This window comes from Prenolepis imparis, unplaced genomic scaffold, assembly GCF_030444845.1.
Source record: "Prenolepis imparis isolate NDT839.2.m4 unplaced genomic scaffold, iyPreImpa1.0 SCAF_7, whole genome shotgun sequence".
Taxonomy (NCBI): Eukaryota; Metazoa; Arthropoda; class Insecta; order Hymenoptera; family Formicidae; genus Prenolepis; species Prenolepis imparis.
In genome coordinates, this window is record NW_028141165.1 from 1,396,400 (window position 1) to 1,419,345 (window position 22,946).

The window sequence follows — 22,946 nt, forward strand, 5'->3', positions numbered from 1 at the left end:
GTAGCGGAGCGTTTCGAAAGCTTTCACAGCTGTAAACTTGACAAGAATCGTGAATCGACTATAGGGTTTCACCGACCAATCAGGAGAAAGGGAACAAAAATTCCTTCGTCCTCATTGGTCCATCTACCCTTTCGACGAATTTTCAACAAACCTTCATACATAGCGGATCAGAACTCCAATCAAAAATTATTACTCCGATAAATTAACCTCTCACTTGAGGGATTAATCTTATCGAAACGTGATTTTTGTACTTGGTTTACGTTCGTAGTAAATTACACGGAGTTACGAATTTTTGGGGAAATTAATTAACACAAAACATGGTTTTCTTATCGTTAAATCTGTTAGCGAGATGTCGCGGACCCGACGAATTCTGGCGTAAGAGGAAAATATTTAAGCTCGCCTCGGTACGTGTATTGTATATTATGCAATATTTCTGAATACTGTACAGATTATATTTATGAATATTTATGTGATGCATTAATCGTTGATACAAAGCGAAAAAAAGTAAAATAAAACGGAAGGTTGATGTATTTTTTATGTTATTTCTGTCGATTGTCAACAGCATTTTCTTGGTAGAAGAAGGAACTGTTATAGTTTAGCCATCAGAAGTGTGCACAGAGCTCTAGTATTCGCCACTGAGGGTAGAAGATTGAAAAAAATGGATATAACAGAGGTACAGTTTGAATGCTATATCAAAATTTATGATCGATATTCTTTATTAGGAGAATTTTCATAATTATTGCTTTCCTATTTTTTAGCTGCGAGAACAGAGGTTACAAGCTGCTACGATTGAACATGGTATAAATTTTACAACTCTGAAAGAAGGACTGGCTAGATGTAACATTTTTCTGAATCGTAAGGTGCTAGCTGATTTATCAATTTGGGAACCTCGATCTTTCAAATCTCTTACAGATATAGCTTGCACAAGAGCAAAGCAAGATCACTTAAAATATGTTACTAATAAAGAAGTACCTAAGAGCGTTTTTGTAAGAGGTTTGATTAAATAAGTTCTCGAAAAGATTGTGTAAAATAACAGATTCTTTCCTTCTAACATTTATTGATAGGCTTTTACAATGTTCCCTAATTGTATCGATGATACTGCAGACGCAAATTATAATCCAATATGTATCTTGCAGTACTATAAATACAATTAAGAATTATGTGTACAATGATCGTCAACAACAACAATGTAACATATTACATAGCTACATTGTAAGCAGTTTAGAGATTGAAAATATACGATAAATATGGATATGACTCTCCTTTCTTTGCAGCAATAGTTTTCATCAGAACAGACTTTGTACATTCGAACGATAGAGAAAATATAACAGTATGCAACTATTTGCATATTCCTAGTAGAAATAAAATCTCATCTGATATAATTTTGTTAAAATAATGTTTTGTTGACCGTTCAACAACGAGCATTAACGATTTGTACAAAGTCGGGCTTTAATGACGCGCCACCGACCAAAAATCCATCGATATCCTTCTCTTTTGCCAGCTCCTTGGCGTTGGCAGCTGTCACGGAACCACCATAGATAATTCGCAGAGTTTGCGAGACAGCGGGATCGACATTTTTGGACAACCACTTTCGTAATTTTTCGTGAACCTCTTGCGCCTGCTGCGGTGTCGCCGTTTTACCCGTACCGATCGCCCATACTGGTTCATAAGCCAGGACCACGTTGTCCCAAGATTTAATTTTGTCAGCTATTGCCTTAGTTTGTTTAAAAACTACTTCTTCTGTTTTTCCCGCCTCGCGCTCTTCCAATTTCTCACCTATACATGCAATCACCTAGAAAACACAAAGATTAATTTGTTTTTACATTTAATTTCAAAGATTTTTATGTGACTTTTTATAGAAGTAATACACTTTATTCTTAATTATTACTTACTTTCAATCCCGCTTCCAAAGCGTGCACAACTTTGTCCGCAGTTAATTCGTCTGTTTCTCCAAACACATTTCTACGCTCCGAATGACCAAGAATCACCCAGGGAATGCCGTTGTCCAGAAGCATAGCTGGACTAATCTCACCAGTAAATGCTCCTTTGGACACTTTATATGTATTCTGTGCACTGACGCTAACATTGTTGGGAACGATGGAGGTCACATATGTGAGATATATTGAAGGAACTCCCACTACGACTTCTGCAAATTACAAAAGTTACATCTTTTTGTATTATGAAAAAATCTTCATAGATTAAAGGTTGAATGTGAAACACAAAAAATGTTACATAAGTGTATCTGCATCAGACATTATTTGTCAGATTCTTGAACAAGTTTAAAGATTGATCTTTTGTAGGATATTCAGTTAAAAATTTTAAATATTAAATAATATTCTATAGAGTGATTAAAACGTTGCTCAAGAAAGACAATAGTTTGTGACAACACAATATTTTTGAAATTAATTAAAATATAAGATTATCTGTTCTAAGTTCAATTGGTTCAAGGAAAGTCGAGTAAACATATACACATATTTCTAATGCATTCTACACACTTTATGAAACGTCAAATATATTACGTAGGGTTGCTGGCATCTCACGTACCAACATTCGGATCGAGCGGACCGGTCTTCAGGAAGGCGACGATGTCGTTGATCTCGCTCTTCGTGCCGTTCATCTTCCAGTTACCACCGACGAAGAATTTGCGTGCCATTTTACTCGTTTGTACACTTTGCGATGACAGACACTCGGATGATCCACCAGCTGTAACAGAGCTTCTTTCAAGCGATTTTCGTCCCTCTGACCTCCACGCGTGCGACAAGGTGAACGAATACTGTCACGTTCCACCCATCCCGATTCTACATCAGTGTTGCCAATTTCAGGGTAGCGATCATGTAACTTCTTTAGAGCGAAAACGTGAAAAATTTCGCTCGATTCCGCCAATCACGCATTGGTTTCCAAAGTGAAATTGTTAACTTTTCACGTTTTCACTCTAACAATAAAGAAAAGTTATATAATCGTTATCCAGGTCGCGCAACACGGGGCGGGGAAGAGAGCGCGTATCGGTGTGCGCGGCGCGTTCGACTTTGAATCGACTTTGACCGTCAAGCGATCGCGGTCGGAATTCGGTGCGCGGAGTGGGGGGCAGGTGGTGGGGGGATGCGCGCTCCCACGTACGCGGCGCCACACGCGCGCATCCCCCCACCACCTGCCCGCCACTCCGCTCCACGTGCGCGGCGCCACGACGCGCGCATCCCCCCACCACCTGCCCCCACTCCGCGCCCGCGCTCCGAATTCCGACTCCGACATTCCGACGCATGACCGCGTGACCGCGTGACGGGGCGACGCAGTGTCACTCTACATTCTTTATACGATTCTCTCCCTCACTTAGTTCATAATTACATGGATGTCATTTCAATTGCATTTTCTATGTATGTACATTTAATTCTATTCTATTCTATTTCTATTCTTAATTTAAAAATTGTGCTAATCATTCAACAAAAGTGAAATAATGAGAGAGCGGTGTATAAATACATGTTAAGTATACAGAAGGAATGTTAAGAATATACAATATTAAAAAATAAACCCTATGAAGATATACTTAATATGATATTTTTTGTATAGATATAATTTTTCTGTTATTAAAATGGAAAGTCATTTTTTTACATTTTTTCTTTAAATAATATATATATATATATATATATATATATATGTGATGCAGTAGCACGAGAAAAATATTTTAGATAATTATATAAAGAACTAAATTTTTCTCATAAACTTTTCATCGCTTCATATAATTTCTTGATTGAATTTAAATAATGAATTTTAAAACATTATATTGACGATACTATTTATTATTTTCTTTTTAATATAAATTAACTGAAATCTCTTTAAAAATATATATATATTGTTATATTAAAATTTTAAAGAAACCTGCTTTCTATAGAAAGAAGACGTAAAAGAAGTAAATAAAGATAACAATTTAAATAAAAATATCTTAAAATTCGACATATATATATATGTATATAAATGTAGAGAGAGATAGAGAGAAAGAATAAGTTGTCAAAAAAGAAATTGTTAAATATTTATAAAAAATTAACTGTTTATAAACCGATTATCGTGGATTTGTTTTGTCAATAATTTCAATAAATTTAAATCTAAATTAATGCAAATATATGACAATTCGAATAAATACATTCGTATCTGCTTTGCCGCGCTTTATTGAAGTTTAAGGTTAAGTTCCTAACCTTGATATTTGTGACATGTGAATTAGAATTATTATTATCAGCGAAGATGTTACTTACAGCTTACAGTATTTGACACTAATGACAGAATGTCGGAGTAAAAATGGTTACGAATTACACGTGCGTTTAAGGTATTTGTTAATATCGTTTTCATCAAAAACATTGCAAAGTTTGTTGAAATTTTCCTAAACAAATGCTAAGAGCACTTAACCTCTGACTTAAAAAAAATATCTCTACAGTTTTGTGATTTCGTGTGCAATTAGAGAGTTTGCAATATAATTTTAACGCTAAATTAATTTATTAGTGTAAAACATGGTAGAGCTATCGACACTCGATGTAGAAAAATTGATTCACTTATTCGTTCAAAATTTAACTTTCCAAGTTTCATCGAATTGCAATAAAAAATTGGACAGAGTAAATTTTATATCTTGCGTAGCTTATTATCATACGAATCTAGAATTGCTGAGAGAGAGAATTGACGAAAAATCAAAAGATATTGCGATGAATAGTTTAGATATTGCCGATGTGCAAAGTGTATGTCATTTTATCGAGACACAGACGAAATTTCTCGACAAGTTTGTTTATCCGAATAATATTCCGTTATTAAGATGCCATTTTGATCACATTAATAAAAAAATTGTTCAAAAGATTAACGAGACAGATAAAGGTAGGAAGAAACGCGAGGCAAAATATTACAAAAACAAACCTTCACAATTGATGAAACAAACATTGGAGCGAGCAACTGTCGAAAATAATCAAGAAATCTGTGAGAAAAACGTGACTAAAAATCAACAGAAAGAAACGTTATTAATATCAAAACGGAGACACGAAGATTTATTATTTGTTAACAGAACAGATGCTTGTTTAAAAGGGAGTAATTTCATAGAGAGCATCGCTGAACACACAAGGCAAAAAGCAACATTAAATGAAGACGATCTGCAATTGTACATTAACGATGTAGAATTTATGAAAAATGTGCATGTTACATTATATGTAGCTCGCAAGGTAATTTAAATTGTATTCAATCAATGATGCTGCGAGATTATTTTATACCTATAAATATTTAAACATCTGTTCTTTATTTTTGTAAAAATTTTCAAATACCAGAAGAGATTTTCAATGTTAACAATTTTAATATTAACTTTTAACAGTTTTAAATTATTAATTAGAATTATTATTGTAATCTATCTTACTGTATACTTTATATATTCATTATTTAGACATTGTACAATGCAAGATATTATTCAGATAATTTTCACAATGAAAAAACATCAGATTATCAAGATATATTAATGCTATGCGAACATGCCATTTTGTGTTTGATTGATCCAAGTAAAAAGGTTTTTGTATACATGGAGGATAATCTATCGATTACTATACAGAAACATTTGTTGCAAGGATACACACATCATTTTAATTTTGAAAAGTATTTTTGCGAAATATAGATGATATACAATATTATTATGTAATAATATATTTATTTATCTCTTTGCATGTTTGTTACTTTTAGTGATACTAAAGATTATTCTGCTTTATTGATCCTAAGCAAATGGGCCAAGCCATTGATCAAGCATTCAAATACAACAATATTACGTGCAATTTCCTTTATACTAAGATGCAGTGTCTATGATATTTTAATTTTATCCCATTGTTCAGACAATTTCCTCTAAAAAAAAAAATATATATATATATACACATATAAAACATATTAAAGATTGTATTCTTTATATATTGAATTTTGTGTTTGCTTATAAAATAAATAATTTATAATTATATATTTCTCGTATCTTCTTTGTAAATTGTGTATATAGATAGATACTTTTATTAGCAATAAATTCTTATTTACACATTACAAAACTACACAATTTGTAAAAATTCTTAAGTCTCGATCTTATCAGTAATTGTTTTCATTTATTACAAAACTATTTGTTTTAGACAATATTAGAAAATGGCGAGCGAAGAAGTGATAGATGCCAACAAGAAACCACAGCCTGTGTTTAAGAATCGTTCGTTCCAACAAAAATTTCGGCCGACCAGCACTAGCGGCAAAAAACGCACTTGGCGTTCGTTGAAACAAGTTTTGGCTCAGGAACGTTCGTTGCCATGGCCAGTGACAGTAAAACACTGTACGCAGACTTGTATACACGCATACGCAATTGTATGATAAATCTTGATTTTTCCTCTTGTCATTGTATTTATATATCAGATTGAAACTGCAAGACATTTAAATAACACGAATGATGAAAAGTGAAATAGTTTGTATTGGAAATATTTTTAAAAACAGAGAGGAAAAAAGAGAATGAAGAAATTATACTCTATTGTTTTCTCTACAGCGCACGATTTTGTTTAAATTTCAGATAGTTCTATTAATGCACCGCCGAGCTTTAAACCTGCCAAGAAGTACTCTGACATTTCTGGATTACCGGTGAGTACTTCTTATTCTATCATATTTATCATTAATCTTCCTTTACGTGCTCTTTGAAGCGCTGTTATTTAACTTGCAGAAATACTATAAATTATAAATTGTATTAATTTTTTTTTTACAGGCACGATACACTGATCCACAGACTAAATTGTATTACGCAACTGCTGAAGAATTCGCAACGGTTCGCAGTTTACCAATGGATATAACGGCTGGATATTTAGCTTTACGTGGAGCATCTAGCATTGTAGGTTAAAATAATTCAATATTTTACGTTCACATGGTCCAATCATAATTAGGAAACAAGATATAGAACGAGAAAATATTCTGACGGGGATAGAGAATAAGACGGAACAATGCAATGCAATGAAAAGACAGAGTAAATAAAGTATTGATATTTTTATCTCACAGACAACATTTATAACATTTTATCATGCCTGTAGGTAGTGCTTTGTAGGATTTCTCAAAATGAACGATTCCATGTTATTGTTTTGTTATTTTTCATTGTTTTTTTTATCTCCTTATTACTTTACAGAATACATTATTAAAAAAGCTTGTTCATTATAACTTAGTATATGAACTACAGGCTAAAAAGGGAGGCGGGTGAAGTGTGTAGGATTCGCGAGAGCTGTGTATTACTGTTCGTCAGTTGTGTTATTACCACACTGTTTTCTCTTTGTAGTCCATTTTGCGCGCCCAGTTTGCTACTTGCAACACGGCCATTTTATAACGAATTTGCAATTGAAGATACAAACAGCGAGACCTACTGAAATATTGCCCGATTGTGCATTATTCTTAGGTTGCCATTTGTTTTTAATGTAATTAATTAATCAATTAATTGATGTGATTATTCATCGTTTTAATCATATAAATCGGGAAGATCTTCATCATCGCTGTCAGCCTCGTTGTCCCCTAATTCATCTAAATCATCAAAATTTGGCTTACTGTCACCAGAACCACTCAGACCACCCATCTGTCGCATCATCTGTGAAATCAAGTAAACAAAAAGCTTTTTATTAACTTCTTTAAATATATTGTCTTTATTTTATATTTTATATTCGATTTTATACATTATTTATATTTATATATTATTTATATTCTTTATGTATTTAATTTTTTACAAATTCTTGTAATATTAATTTAATTTAACAAATTTCTATTTTTTAATCTCCAATATGCATTTCCAATCTCAAATATCTTTTCTAATACACAGAATGAAAATAATGCGCATGTAATTATTGTGTGTGTTCATATGTGTCTGCAATCTCACTAATATTTTTTTTATGCATGTGTGGCAAAGTCGACAAAGAATGCACAAAAAAATAATCTTCAAATGACTCGTGTTGTTTATATAAGGTTTTTTGTTGCCTAGTATCTTAAGACTTAGCTATAAATGCATTTTTACTTGCTCTTTGAGAAAAATTTAGACTCTAAGAAAGATGTACAATCCCATGTTAATATTAATCTTATCTTTTGAGCAACGCAAATCAAAACTTATTTGCAAGGACGCGAGGACCCATATTTGAAGGTTAAGTTTAAAATGTATTTGTGAATAAGAAGACTAGCTCGACCGTAAATTATTTAAACAACTGATTAATCTAAGAATCACTGTCAATTATATAAGTAAACTAAACCCTAATTATGATCGAGTTCTACAATGATCTTACCTCTTCTAAATCAGGTGGACTACCTTCATCGTCAGTGTCATCTTCATCCTTCCATTTGTTAAAGTCGCTCTTTAACCAGTGAGCCTTTGTTTTATCCTTAATTAGCCGTGGCCAATATGGTCCCTCCTCTTTCTTAGCAAGAATTAATTCAAAGGTTCTGCCTTTCAAATTTTTTACAGTTTTACTGGCCTCAATTTCTTTATACAGATTAATAGTAACTTCATGCATTTTTTTATCTGTGCCACCCTCTCCTTTGAAATATATCTTTTCTGGTTCAATTTCGATAACAGGATCCTTGCAGTCTTCTAAGCAGATTGTAACAAATAAGATATCTTTCCTTTGGGCCCACATAACTGGCGGAGGAGGTATCCTAAAAATTAGAAAAGGTTGTGAGAAAATGTTCTACGAAATATGATATATAACAAAACTTGCTATTTACTTTATTCTCTAAAGTGAAAAAAGTTGAATTCTTCTATCTATTTCCGTAAATTTCTTTCATTAAACATACAAGTTTTTTTATTTGATATAATGTGTAATATAACAAAATCTTTTTTTCTAATTTTTCTTATTTTCTCAATAGATATATATTAACAAAAATTAAATTTTTTATTTTTTTTACAAAAAATTAATAAAGCTATACAGAGAAGTAAAATTTGCACGAGGCTCCAAATTTCTACATTTAACGATTTTCAGCATAATACCTTCTCTCACATGAATAAAACGTGGTTTCATAATTTTCGCCACGCGTGTCTAAGACCATCTCGTTCGTCGTATCTCGCGGAAAATCGCGCAAGCGAAATTTCCAGATTTCCCACGTGCAGGAAAAATATCGATATCGGAGCTATCGCGCGCTCTTATAGGTTAGGATCGACAGATCGCGATCGCAGCGATTTCGCGCTTCCGGCGCTCGCTCGTATTCGCGATATCGCGCGTGGCGAATGCAAATATCGGAGACGACCTCGTTAATCGACGTAGATCGTTGAATCGCATTTTCGAAAAAATGAGAGTCATTCGAGGTTCATCGGTCGATTCGACTTTGCGCGACGAAGACGCGAGGGGAAGACGCGAGACGCGGAAGGAAACGCGAATTCGAGGCGACGACTCCTCGTCGAGACGACCGAAGGATTCGCGTTCGATATTTTTTTTTTTCCTCCTCTTTCGATCGATGAGAGAGAAAAGCATCGGTCGCATCGTCCCGCCTGAGGAAACTTCGAGAATCAATATCATCCACACTCCAATATGGCGGTGTGGATGCGAGAGCCACGGGGCGGCATTCGGTACGCTTTTGCACAAGTTTGTCGCGCGGCCGATCCTTATCGCGGACGGGCGATCGCGTATTTCGCGTCCTCGAGTCCGGAGCCCCGCGCCTATCCGCTCCGCCGATTTTCACGCCGATCTCGCTAATACTTACTGACTCTCTTGCGTCATGTTTCCGACGACTTACTCGCACAACGGCAGGGAAACAAACACACAGCGCGCTCCACGCACCGCGCCGCGGAGATACTCGCTCCGAGATCGTGTTGCACTACTTGCACTTTGAGATCTCGCGCTGCACTCGACCCAAGCGCGCAGCCGAAGCTAGTTGGCGCGCGCAGTCGCGCGATGGCGCTTCGAGTCGCTTGTAGGATCGAAGTTCGACGCGACCTTCGCGGAAGCAGAGAGAAGAATGAGAGACGCCATGCTCCGCTTTTAGGTGATCCCTGAAAGCGATACGCCCTCTGTGGACATAAAAAACGTGGACATGAACTACATAGCCAAGTCCACGAATGTTCTCACCGGGGGTACTTTCCGATTCACGCATGATGTGCATGAAGTGACAGAGAATCTATAATATGCGTGACATGAACTATAGATTTTCTGTCACTTCATGCGCATCATGCGTGAATCGGAAAGTACCCCGGGTAACGCATAATGTGCACAATTTTGGTTGCGTTCCATGCTAATGTGCACGAAATGACGCATATAATATGTATATACCTTTGACTATATAGATATGGACTGCTAGTTACCCCCACTTTTCCTATATGGACAATGCTAAAGAAAGAATCCAACATTGATTCGATATATTGCGATATATTGCGATATAGAGTTAGGCACCGCCCCGATAACCAAAAAGCAGGAATTTCAAACACATCAAGATTATATTCAACGAAATCTTTGAGTCAAGGATAAAAATAAAATACATTATAATATTATTATTTAAATAAATAAGAGATAATGATAAAAAACAAGAGGAAACCAAGTAGCAAACTTGTAGCAAATTTCACTTCACAAGGATTAGTTCCTCTGTTCACCACTTGGTCATTGATGTCGCAACAGGTCTTGGATTTCGATATAAGCTAGCACTATAGCAGTCCATATTTATATAGTCAAAGGTATATACATATTGTATGTAAGGTGCGTGACTTTGAATATCTTATTATTTAAGACAAGCTGTGCAATACTTTTAAAAGAGACGATGTTTAAAAAAAACGAGGATTATTTATATCTATAACTAATATCAATAACGAGGAATTGCAAATAATTTAATTTAATCATAATTTTTTTTTACTCTTGTCTAGATTTGTAATTGTATTGTCAATAATAATATAGTAAGGAAAACGAGAAGAAATGTGCTTTTATTCAATATAATATATATTAAAATTATTTACAATGTTAATACTTGGTTCATGAATTATTTAACATTCTTTTCCATAAATTTGCGATGAAATTCGCTTCGCAGAGAATCATTGATGAAAACGTCATGTTTCTTCTTAGGTTCGGAACGCGCACAATTTTTGAAGACAACATCGTCATCCCATCGTCTTCGTACCTTCATATCCACTCTTCCACTTTGCGAGGAATAGTTCAACAAAGGATTTCCCGAAAGAATATTTTCCATGCGTATCCTCTCTTCTTCCTGTCGCTTCTCCATCTCCTGGAAAATTTAAAACAATGCAGATTTTTATTATTTGCAAACTATGAATGTCAACAGAGGGATGAAGCTAGTAAGTCAAAGTATTTTATGTTATTACTAGACTTTAACAAACATCTAGTCACGAGATTTTATTACTTTTGTTCATTTATATATTTTTATATATCTCTTTACTTTCTACAATCATTCAAGAATTGTTATATATAACAAACTATATTTATTCCTGCAAGCATATTCCATAACTTTTAACACATATGTTATGTGTACTTATATATAAAAAAAAAAAAATGCATTAGTTATAACATGTGTTAAAAGTTACAGAATAATTTGTTGGATTTTAGCTTTGAATTTACTGTGCTTTAACTATAGTCATTTTATCAAATTGTATGTCTTAATAAATTGATCTGTCACAAGATTCTTCTCTGCATGTTCTTAGGAAGCCTAAGATAAATAAAATAACTGATTTATCATTGAGGATTCATATAACTTTTATAAGATAGTTTGCAAGACCAGTTTTGTGCAAAGTGCTTTTCAATCAATAGCTGCAAGATTTTCCATACTTTTTTAGCTTGTTCCGCTGCTCGTTCCTTCTTAATCCTCTGGAGCTCAGCCAAGAGCACAGCAGTCTCGTCTTCATCGCTGTCAGAATCTGATTCATCCTCATCGAGTGGATTGTCCGCATCTAAGCTGGCTGATGCAACTTGATCCAACTTCTGTCTCTTCGCACTGGATGTAGTCGATTCTCTGGAAGGTTCAATAGCACGACGGCTCGAGCCTTGTCCTCCAAGTCTTTTCTAAAGTCACGACTTTGCAGCTCTTCGACCGTTCCTTGCCCATATTCCCTGCAAAGAAACCTTATATAAGTAAATTCTTGATATAACCTTAAAGTAATCTCTGTCAACTCGCGATAAGGATTCTGTTTCTGTGTATTAATTAACCAAGTAATATTTATTACAAAAATTACAGATTTCCTCCGCCCCTCCATCCATCAACATACCTGTACTTGAGCTTCGTGTGCGATGGCAAGTCTCTGCTGCTGTATTGCTTGGAAATCGTGCTCAAGTCCTTCTCACCTCGACCCTGGCCACCTCGAGCGGGCTCGAAAGTCGGCCTCGTCACCGTCGTCATATCTTTCAGCCGAAGAGGCTACGAAATTCCGACAGAACTCAGCCCGCGATCAAGGTTATAGGCTATCGCACACAAATTGACATAGATGTGTGAGGTGGTGGTTAATACGATCAGGAAGCTAAGGGAAAGGGCTAGGAAGGATGGGATATGTTTGGCGCCGGTAAAATGAGTCTAGTATTCTTCATATAAGAAGTACGAATTGTATTTCGACAAGATAGCCGCTGTAGATAGTCGCCGGTCGAGGTACAAAGAAATACTGAAGCTTGCCGCCTTCTTCACCCGGTCACCCGGTTCTCGCATGCTTCCGGGATCACGTGGCCTTACGACCAATGGGCCGCATTTCCGCCGCTGCGCGCGCGGCTAACGAGGTGCGCGCGTTTCTATCGAGATGCGTGCGCAGCTAACCAGATGCACGCGCATCAAAGGCCCGTCTCTCATTCTTCTCTCTGGCGGAAGGAAAGACGATTTAGAGAAAAGAGTGCTTACGATCTAATTACTTTGCTACTTAAGAAACACATCAAAGGTATTTGAAATAACACGATAAAAAGCTGAAATATAAAAATGTCTATTTAATACATACATGTATTATATATATAAAACATATTTTTAAACATCTATATAAGTACTCGCGGTTATATATATATATTATTATATATATTAGAGGTTATTAATTTCATGTAGATCTCTCATCTGTCTTAGGTCGATCGTAAAGCTTTATCAATCTATTTTGTTTGAAAGAGAATTTATATCATCTTTATAATTTTCCAGAATTTCTTTTTAGCTATTTTCTTTTTACAGAGGTCTCTCTTCACGGAATGAAAATCATGACTGAACTTTGCCATGAATTTTGCAACTCGCTTCACTTCAAACGAGTAATGGCACTCTTTCCACGCACGGCGAGGTATGTATACGCATAAATGTCTGTATATTATATAAACGTCTTTCTCTTCAATAATTATGTAATAAGTTATTTAACAAACTATATATAACTATATACTATATATATGACAAACTATATAGTTGTGCAAATACTCTTGTTTGCGTGAAAATTTTATCTCTCCCGTTAAAGACGTTGAAATATTTACGTGATTGCAAGCAATAAATTCAATAGATCTATATATATCATTAAAAACCTAGAAGAAAGACGTACATTTTCTTATTTTCTAAAATTCAATGCAGATTTATTAAATTTTTACATATAAAGACACACACGTAAAATAATTCTCACGCGGGTTTTCTTTCGAGCGAGGGAGAAAGAGGCATTAAGCGCGATAAGGAAAAAAAAAGGAAAAAGAAACTCCGATATAATATCGCGACAAATCGTCAAACATGCGTATGCACTGGAAGAGAGAGAGAGAGATGCAAACAAAGCAGAGTCCGGAGATTGTACATTGTAGGTCATTCGTGGGGGGCGGGAGGGGGAGAGGGAGAGGAGACGAGACTCCAATCGCGGTGGGGGGCGGAGGGGGGGGCATCCTTGCGCCGCGACTAACTGGACACGCGGACGGCTACACCAGCAGTCTCTTTCTCCCGCAGGTTCGATTCAGGTGCGATCTGTCGCGTTTCGCCGCTCGCTCTTCCGCTCTGCGTGCGTGGGCGTGCGCGTGCGTGCGCGCGCGCGCGAGTTGCGTGTCACCGAAAAAGAGAGGCGTCGTCGTCCTTCCTACGCGTCGATCTCGTTTGTTCGATCGTTCGATCGATCGATCGCGGTGCAGTCTCGCGCGGCTTCCTTCACGGCATATACTACATACGCACGTTCCTTTTCCCTTCGCGCGAAAATCCGCCGAGAAGATAGGAATACGAGAGATTGTGATATAAGTCTATAAAAACACGCAAAAAGAAGAATATTAGACGGTGCGGATGTATCGTGCGCTTTAGTTGCGGAGACACCTTGCATCTCGAGAAGTGAAAACTTCGGTGTATGTATGTAAGTTGGATAGTGGCAGCGGAACGTTTTTTAAGGTTATATCGAGAATAAATATTAGTGAAGGATTGCAAAAATATATATGATATGTACATAACTCTTTTAGATTCTATATATATAATGATAATTTCGGATATAATGTAGATATAATGTAAAGAGATATAAGTTCGTAGTAATTTTGAGTTTTACAAAAATTAGAATATAATATACCTATATGTGCGCGCAAAGTTGGAAAGATAAATGATAGCAAAGACGACGTATTAAATTAAATTACTCTCGTATCCCTATCTTGTCATCTATACACATATCGGTATCTATAATATCGTTATCGATATCGTCCGTGTGCAGAGTGCGAGTGCGACGAGCATTTCCGGAACGGAAACAAGAGGGGACGATCGCAGAGGCTGTCGACGATGTGACCAGGACGACGCGATCTTCGATTTGAGGAGCGGATATCGCCACCGGTTTTGCGCCACCATGTCGACGAGTTCGCTCTTTTACAAGGACAAGTACGCGGTAAGTGCAATGTTCATATGACATTATATATATATATACATATGCACACGCATACATACTCGCGTCTCCGCTTTCCCTGCCCGCCGTTTTTAACCTTCGGTATTCGCATAATAAACATACTGGTACTCTAGCAGAGAAACAACTCTTTAAAGACCTTTAAATGACAAATTGTCTGAAATTGAGAGAAGTCGCATCCCTCTCAGCGCAACTTTCCAATTTTTATTATTTATAATTAAGCTTCGAAAGGAAACCCTTATTAAAATCCAGCTGAAATTTCATCTGAAGACGATGTTACGATTTTATCGTCTTTAGTCGCTTTTCTCTCTTGCGAACTCTCGCCAATATTTCATTAATATTATATATTCATGTCATAATTTGTAGCAATTAAACTTCTCGGAAGCTAAATTGGGCTCGACTCTACTTTTTTTACAAGTTAATCAGTTCCGAGAGGTTCGATTCGTAGAATCTTCGGGACTACTGGGGTTTAATGCGCGCTGTTATATTGTAGAGGAAGGAGCTTGGCGAGAGAAAGATGCGAAAGGTGAAATAACGTTTTAGCCCCGGAGGATACTAGAGAGCGGCGCGCGATATTCCGCTTTCCTCGGGTCACGACGGATATACGTATTTCCAGTTGAAGAGTGTCTTCAACTTGGAGCGCTGTGTGATTACCGATCCCGGTTAACGTTAGTTAACCGCTCGAACCGGCCAATTTATATGCCGTGGTTACGACTATTAACCACCGAATTTCTATAATTTCCATCACTTTTTAAGTATATACCATATCTGTTCTTTTCGACACGAGCAAACGCGTGAGAATCTATTCTTTTATTGACGTCGAAGAAGGATCTCCAATACAGATTAAAATAGGACGTATCATTTTTGTGGTTTACTACCCTATAATCGCCTTAATGAGCTTTAACAAATTTCTGTAATTTTATTTTCTCTCCGCAATCAAAGATTAGAAATAAATAATTGAATTCGCGGATGCCTTGATTATCAAATATTATTCGCAATTTATTATTTTTTATTTTTATCGAGATATATTATAAAGGCATATTAATCTCACTCTCTCTTTGGAATACGAAAATGTTTGAGGAAAGTATGTTTCAGCGTTTATTCTACTACGCAATATTTAGTGCTCTTATTTGCAATATTTAGTGCTCTTATAGGCGTAACTTTATCTCTATCTCTATCTACGCGATCCAGTTATCGACCAACGCGACTTTGTATGTAGATACTTTGAATTTATACTACAATTATGATTATGATTCAAAGTAAGATTAATTAATATAAATTATCTTATTTTATGTATTAGCAATTTTATATGTTTAACTCGTTGTCCATTTAATACGCGCACTCTTATCACCGTGTGTTCTTTTTTTTTCTTTCGCAATATTGACAAGTTGATAAGATTGACTTTAGTTCGCCCCATTTCTTGCGCAATCGCAATATAAATTTCAAAAATCCTAAATAATTTACATGAAAGTAAATTAATAATTGCAATAATTTAATTAAGAAAAATTAATGAAAAACTTAAATTGTTTCCTTATTAATTAAATCAATTAAAAATGAATTTAATTAATAAGAAAATAATTAAGTTTCTCTTAACACAAAGACTCTATCGTAAAATCTAAAAGATAAAAGCATTATCAATTGTTGCTATTTCGTGCTATTAAATTTAATTCGATGAAAATCACGATGCATATATTTTTTTCAAATCTCTGTCTCTTTCAATCGTACCCTGAGAGAATTTTCTCTTAGAATTTACCCTGAAAATCATGGCAATCATGAGACAATATGGTATGGAGAGAATTTTATAAGAATTTCTCTGATTAATATTTATAACAATAAAAATAATATCTATCTCAATAAAATATAAAACATGTTTGATTAATTTTACTAAACTACAGAGAAATTCTTATAAAAAATTTTTTTCATATATTGTCCCATGATTATCATGATTTTCAGGATAAATTCTAAGAGAAAATTCTCTCTGTGTATAAGAAAGTCATCACGATTTGCGATTATCGTACATATAAATAACCATCGGTCAGACCGGAAGAATGCAATGGAACGTCATCCGTCGCGGTGTATTTACTCGAATCCATTTTGCGGATTCTCTATGAATCGGGAAACACGGCGAGTTTGCGGTAAAAGCGGTATCCATAATGACGTGCTTTCACTCTTTGTGTCCGCATCAATCCGGCAAAAATCGCGCGCGGTGCACCAGTTCCGCGTCCAGCAGCAGGGGGTAATGATGATGATATCGGGTGCATATATCACGAGATATGTAGGCGGGTTACACGATCGATCATTATATCCGCCAAATGACTAACACGGCATAATTATATTGCCGCGCAATCGTGACGATTTCGATATTATTGCTGCGCAATATGCCTTAATCGCGCACGCGCTCGTTTTCCGCGAACGGAAGTAAGCACGAAATGCATATAATGGCACCTGTCGACCGTGCATTTAGCGTAATACCTTCACTTTCGAATCTTTCTTTCTCTCTCTCTCTCTCTCTCTCTCTCTCTCTCTCTCTCTCTCTCTCTCTCTCTCTCTACAATGGCGATTCGAGCCATCGTCGAGGAATGATCCGTCATTAAAATCTCCAAGTTAGAACATTCTGCGTTTATTTTCTCCCTCTTTCTCTTCCCGCGCTTTTCTCTTTGGAAATGCGATGGAATCTCGATCGGATCATCGCGCTATCATTTCTTAATAATTAATAACTGTGTTGCGTAACCATGAGAAATTCACGACGGGGCAGAAACGATACCACACGTCGTAGAAAAAATACAAAAGGCGATGTGTTACAAGGCCGAGAATCGCATATCTCAGTTAATGCATCTGCCGAAGTTCGCTGAGGATCGAACTGTTACGTATCGAGTTCTCTCTCTTCTTTCCTCTTTTTTAATTTCTTTTTTATTAAGCTGGATTAAAATTCCATAATTAAGAGGTTCGCCTTCGGCCGACTTCAGAGAGCGTAAAGATTTCAAGTATTTTGTTTGTAACAGAACTGCATGAATTAATTAATTATTGCCTGGTCGCAACATACATATGTTTGTCCGCTTGCCAAAAAAGGTGAGCGACACGCACTCGATTTGCTTGACTGGATTATATCGATACAATTATCTGCATCAACTCGTTAAATTAAACTCCATTGACATATCGCATTAATATTTAACATTTCGAGATATAAAAGAGACTATAATGTCGTATTTATTATAGAGTATTATTCAAATCTATTTTTTATTTGCATTACGAGTATAAATAAAAATAATAGTATATATAAAGTTTATTATATATATTATATATTTATTTATATATATAAAATATATATTATTATATATACTTGTAGTATTATTTATTTATGCACTTATGACGCAAGTAAAACATATTTGAATAATAATAATCTATACGGTTATATTAGTGTTTATATAATGATATAAATTTATAATATAAGATATGCATATAAAAATAAACGAAACAATTTTAATTTTTTAAATACAAATTAATAGGAAAAATTATTGTTAATATTTAATACAAATAAAATGTTTTCTCTCCGTTAAAATTAATAATAAAAATTTTAAATAAGCGTCGCGGTTCGTGCTATAAGAGTCTCATATCTTACATCTCGGGAAAGAATGTGAACCAAGAGTCTACGATGGCTATCCTTATGGGAACCGTTCAAATCGCTTTCGAGAGCGCGCGTTCTCCGATCGCAGGTGCATCTCTGCAGGAGCGAGCGAGCGAGCGAATCGCGCAAAAAAATTGCAAGAGAGAGGATCTCTATTCTTTTCGCTCTCTCTCGTTCTCTCCCGTAAAGTTGAGGGATCGGAGAAGGTGTAGAGGAGAAAAAATACACTCTCGGACTTTCCGTGGGAGAACAGACTCCGTTCCGTTGCGTGGGTCCGTGTGCCAGTGTCCGGCATAATAAGACGTATATCTCTGACATAAGACTTTCACCCCCGAGAGCCGCGATCGACCCGATTGCGATGGATCGGTTTTTACCGCACTCGGGATTTCAGCAAGACGTTCCATGAAATTACGGGAGCCTGATGCACTGAAATTATTCGGAGAGCTCCTTTCGATCAAATATTATTTCGATAAAAAATAAGGATAAGAGGTAATTTTAAAAAACAGGCATCGCTGGGTGGGACTTGAAATTTATAAAATAATCGCTTTTTAAGTTTAGACGAAGCGTTACAATTTTTTATAATAGAGGAAGAGAAAGAGTTGAATGCATTCGCATATATGTTTTTTGATATAATGTATATTAAAAGAATCTATCAAATACATAATTAAAAAAAATAAGATCAACTAAGTTTGATAAAAAATTTTGAAATGATTTACGTGTAAATAATACTAATGTTTATTTCAACATAAACACGCTTACTTTATATATCTAAAAAATAATTACCTATAATGTTACTAAAATTTTAATTTGTTTTTTTTGAAAATTATTTTAAATCAGATTTGTGGAACACACTTTATCTTTTCCCATCGATCTATTTATCCTGCATCCCAATTAAATTAACAAAATTGATAAATTATCTTGTTTCTTATTTATATATTTATTTTTCACTTTAGTCTTTATATTGATTAAAGTTCGTATATATGTACATATATCTCGTACGTAACTAAAAAATATGTCAAATTTATATTTTAGCAAGACATTTAAATGTTATACGTTTGTATGAAACACATATTTGTTTCTATTTTTTATAACTTTTTTAAAGTGATGATTGGTTTATCTATATCTCTTGGAAAATTTATATTATATAATATATATAAATTTTCCAGGAGTAGATAAACCAATCACTTAAAAAAAAGTCATCAAAAATAGAAACAAATATGTTGTGTGTTGTATAATATCATGTTCAGAAAGAAAAATTTATATAATATATCTTTTCAAAATCTTATAACATAATAAATGAGGAAAAATATACTTTTACGTTTCTTCGCGTTTTCTTGCTTAAGAATCAAAAGAGCCTACCGATCTTATCATGTATACGTATATGTGCACGTAATGTCCACACGGGGTTATCTCGTGTTTCTCAGCCTTTCTCGTCCCCGCCCGTCTTCGATATCTCTCCGGCTTCTTATCCAATAATTATGTAATCAAATAAAACTGCCACGAGAGCGCAACTTCGCCGCTGAACTTTACGTGCAACTCGTTACCCCTTCGTCTTGATCGACGAGCGAATGCGATTCTGCACTTAAGCGGAAGATATTGACGAGATATCTCGGCCATTTAACGCGTTGGATGGCGAGGAAAATTCTTATTGCTTATTGCCTATATTTTCAACGGATCTCGATCGATGATGATATCTTGCGCTTATCTTTAGTACACGTGATTATTTTTTAAAATTATAAATCAAAATATATAGGAACACAAAAATTAAATCAAAATAAATATATAAAAAAGATTTTAATTAGAGATTTTCAGACTGACTTTTCGCGATCTGATTTTTCTTAGCGCTATTTATTTAATTAGAAATAAATTGCTGGCTAAGAGAGAAACGTAATGCAATAGCGGAAGTGTGACACATCTTTTATAAAATGTACAGTTAGATGAGAATACCGGTATTTATTCAACTCGCTCGCTATATACTTCCGCGTGTCACACGGCAATGTCGCTCTTATTTGAACAATATTGATTTTGTTGCTCGTTAAAAGGTTCATATAGTCTAGCAAACAAAATTTTTGCAAGACGCATTACGCTCCCTTCGTTTGTTAGAGTTGGACTCTCTCGACAGTAAAAAAAAAAAAAAAAAAAAAGAAACTTAGAAATTCTCGAGACTCCGCGATTGAAGTCATACGTCGGTGATACAGTTAACCGTCAGCATTAATTACCACCGTGCACGGACCTATGGATTACAACATTGCAGCGAGCAAATGGCGAGCATTCCATACTGACTTTGCTGCAGTGAAACGGTAAACTTAACGCGCGGGTCGAGCTCGATGTAGAATAAAAGTGGAAAATTATCAAACATTAATTATATAGGGATAGGAAGATTAATTATGTTGATCTTCTGGATTTTGGAATCGAAGAATTTCTTTTTTAATTTTACAATTTATTGATATTACTTGACTATCACTCGATATAATGATTTTTTTTCATCTTCTGTATCAGAGCAAGTCTCTTTCTCTATAGCGATTTACATCTCTAACGTTTTATATCGCTTATCGTATGTATATCATCTGACGATAGCGAAGCACCTTTCTCTCCTCACGATAAAATCCGAAATGCATGCTGCATTTAGGAACGATTGTAAACGATTAAACGTGCTACTAGCGCGTTTGAAATTATAATATGCACTGTAAAAAAATTTTGTGTAAAATTACATTTAAATTAAATTGGGTCTTAAAATTACCCACTATAATAGTTGTAAATTTCCACGCATTTGTAAATTTGCAGTATATACAAGTAAAATTAATTTCTTCATTTGTAATTAAGCTGATTGCAAAAATAAATTTACAATATGTATGTAAAACGTACAATATGTATTATAAAACGATAATATAAAAATATTTTTTTATAATTGTATTATTAAACATATTATTAAACATATTATTATTAAACATATTATTATTAAACATATTATTAAACACGATATATAGAATATTACTGTTGTATTGAGTAATATTACAAAAATTTAGATAATTACATAAAATCTTTAAAATATCATATTATTTCGTAAGTTTCCATATAAAAGAAGATATATTTACATAATAAAAGATAAATCTACATAATTTTGTGGAATTACATAATTTCTGTAAAATTACATGATTTCTTATATTTACAAGACTAATCATGTAATTTTTACACCTATTATTTGTGTAAATTTACTAAATTTTTTTACAGTGTGCGTGCGTTATCCCCTCCTATTAATATCAAACGTCAATCTCTATTTATTTTTCTGTTTCTATAATGCAAACTTATATACCGTTTTATTATTAAATATATTTTATAAATATGTTATTTAAATTATTTTGTATAAATTTTATATAAATTACATATGGGGGGAATTTTTTTATATATTTATAAATATTATATCTATTTTTCATTGTGGATATTCTTATACTTTTGCTGAAAGAGATTTTCAGCATCTAAAAACATCTCATCTCCAAAGCGCATATTATTCATGTCAGGTGTCTAACAGTTCAAGTCATTTCAATTTAATTACACGGTGCCGCTCTATCTGCGGTTTTCTATGTGCGCAATGCGCTTACTTCTGTTGTACGGCAGCTCTGCGATGTATACACGATCACGAGAAAACGCGAGGAAAACAGTTCGACAGACTGTCCGTTGCTTTACGCTGAGGGCATCTCGGATCGAACGTTCGATACGATTTTTATCAGCACAGCCTCCTAAAGGTCGCCGATTAGTTGCACGCTTCCCCACGGGTACATATATCGACTAATGTACGCATTGTGAAACTGCGCTTTCGATTATGCGCGTTTAGCATTCCCATACTGAATTCCATTCTTCGGAATTCGATGTGAAAATTCGATTTTATGCAATGAGATCTTTTCGCGGATCAGATAGATTCATGGATTCACAGATCGATAAATCTCAAAACTCATTAACTTCCGAAAAGAATTATAAATTTTATATAAATTATATATATATTTTTTGCATAAATTGGCTGATCGATAAATAAAAAAAACAAATTATCGATATATATATATAAATATGGAGACATTTACAGTTTGTATCATTAACCACACTGAGAAAATTTTCTCTTAGAATTTATTCTAAAAATCATGGTAATCGTGGGGCAATATGATATGGAAAGAATTTTATGAGAATTTCTCTGATTAATATTTATCACAATAAAAATAATAATATCTATCATAATAAAATATAAAATATATTTGATTAATTTTACTAAACTACATAGTAAAATTAATCAAATATATTTAATATTTTATTGTGATAGATATTATTATTTTTTATTATGATAAAATGATATTAATCAGAGAAATTCTCATAAAATTCTTTCCACATCATATTCTCCCACGATTACCATGATTTTCAGGGTAAATTCTAACAATAAGAGAAAATTCTCTCTGTGCACATGAAATTATAATATATTCATAAACACTAAGATTTCCACATCAGTCTATTAATAGGGTTATAAATCTATATTAACATAGATATTATATAAATTAACAAAATTAT

General features: G+C 34.5%; 5 protein-coding genes and 1 pseudogene across 12 annotated transcripts; 3 read left to right on the plus strand and 3 right to left on the minus strand.

The window, feature by feature from the left end:
- The first annotated feature begins 182 nt into the window (after positions 1 to 182).
- Positions 183 to 1,007, plus strand: Mrpl20 (mitochondrial ribosomal protein L20). Its single transcript, XM_083042809.1, has 3 exons — positions 183 to 404; positions 563 to 673; positions 759 to 1,007. Exons 1-3 carry the CDS (start codon positions 318 to 320, stop codon positions 1,005 to 1,007), a joined length of 447 nt encoding a protein of 148 aa, XP_082898935.1. The 5' UTR covers positions 183 to 317.
- Positions 1,008 to 1,020: 13 nt separating this feature from the next.
- Tpi (triose phosphate isomerase) lies at positions 1,021 to 3,038 on the minus strand. Its single transcript, XM_083042808.1, has 3 exons — positions 2,545 to 3,038; positions 1,893 to 2,146; positions 1,021 to 1,792 (listed from the first exon to the last, which is right to left on the minus strand). Exons 1-3 carry the CDS (start codon positions 2,651 to 2,653, stop codon positions 1,412 to 1,414), a joined length of 744 nt encoding a protein of 247 aa, XP_082898934.1. The 5' UTR covers positions 2,654 to 3,038; the 3' UTR covers positions 1,021 to 1,411.
- Positions 3,039 to 3,244: 206 nt separating this feature from the next.
- Positions 3,245 to 7,009, plus strand: LOC145938448 (INO80 complex subunit C-like). 6 transcript variants are annotated; one of them, XM_083042101.1, is made up of 5 exons: positions 4,168 to 4,315; positions 4,833 to 5,189; positions 6,120 to 6,310; positions 6,542 to 6,609; positions 6,731 to 7,009. In XM_083042101.1, the coding sequence occupies exons 3-5, from the start codon at positions 6,133 to 6,135 to the stop codon at positions 6,860 to 6,862; spliced, it is 378 nt and encodes a 125-aa protein (XP_082898227.1). In that variant the 5' UTR covers positions 4,168 to 4,315; positions 4,833 to 5,189; positions 6,120 to 6,132; the 3' UTR covers positions 6,863 to 7,009. The 6 variants fall into 6 exon arrangements, with proteins under 6 accessions (XP_082898228.1, XP_082898225.1, XP_082898224.1 ...); XM_083042102.1 differs by lacking the exons at positions 4,168 to 4,315; positions 4,833 to 5,189 and adding an exon at positions 3,245 to 3,371; XM_083042099.1 differs by lacking the exons at positions 6,120 to 6,310; positions 6,542 to 6,609; positions 6,731 to 7,009 and adding exons at positions 5,405 to 5,610; positions 5,695 to 6,111 and having other exon boundaries at positions 4,057 to 4,315; positions 5,036 to 5,189.
- On the minus strand, positions 6,991 to 9,903 carry P23 (cytosolic prostaglandin E synthase). 2 transcript variants are annotated; one of them, XM_083042105.1, is made up of 3 exons: positions 9,685 to 9,903; positions 8,274 to 8,643; positions 6,991 to 7,591 (listed from the first exon to the last, which is right to left on the minus strand). In XM_083042105.1, exons 1-3 carry the CDS (start codon positions 9,699 to 9,701, stop codon positions 7,466 to 7,468), a joined length of 513 nt encoding a protein of 170 aa, XP_082898231.1. In that variant the 5' UTR covers positions 9,702 to 9,903; the 3' UTR covers positions 6,991 to 7,465. The 2 variants fall into 2 exon arrangements, with proteins under 2 accessions (XP_082898231.1, XP_082898230.1); XM_083042104.1 differs by lacking the exon at positions 9,685 to 9,903 and adding an exon at positions 8,975 to 9,128.
- Positions 9,904 to 10,919: 1,016 nt separating this feature from the next.
- Positions 10,920 to 12,315, minus strand: LOC145938980 (protein CWC15 homolog B-like; annotated as a pseudogene). Its single transcript, XR_014425770.1, has 3 exons — positions 12,185 to 12,315; positions 11,748 to 12,029; positions 10,920 to 11,190 (listed from the first exon to the last, which is right to left on the minus strand). The product of XR_014425770.1 is annotated as a protein CWC15 homolog B-like (transcript).
- Positions 12,316 to 12,715: 400 nt separating this feature from the next.
- Positions 12,716 to 14,726, plus strand: LOC145938981 (uncharacterized). Its single transcript, XM_083042958.1, has 3 exons — positions 12,716 to 12,838; positions 13,114 to 13,216; positions 14,588 to 14,726. The coding sequence occupies exons 1-3, from the start codon at positions 12,724 to 12,726 to the stop codon at positions 14,682 to 14,684; spliced, it is 315 nt and encodes a 104-aa protein (XP_082899084.1). The 5' UTR covers positions 12,716 to 12,723; the 3' UTR covers positions 14,685 to 14,726.
- The last annotated feature ends 8,220 nt before the right edge of the window (positions 14,727 to 22,946 follow it).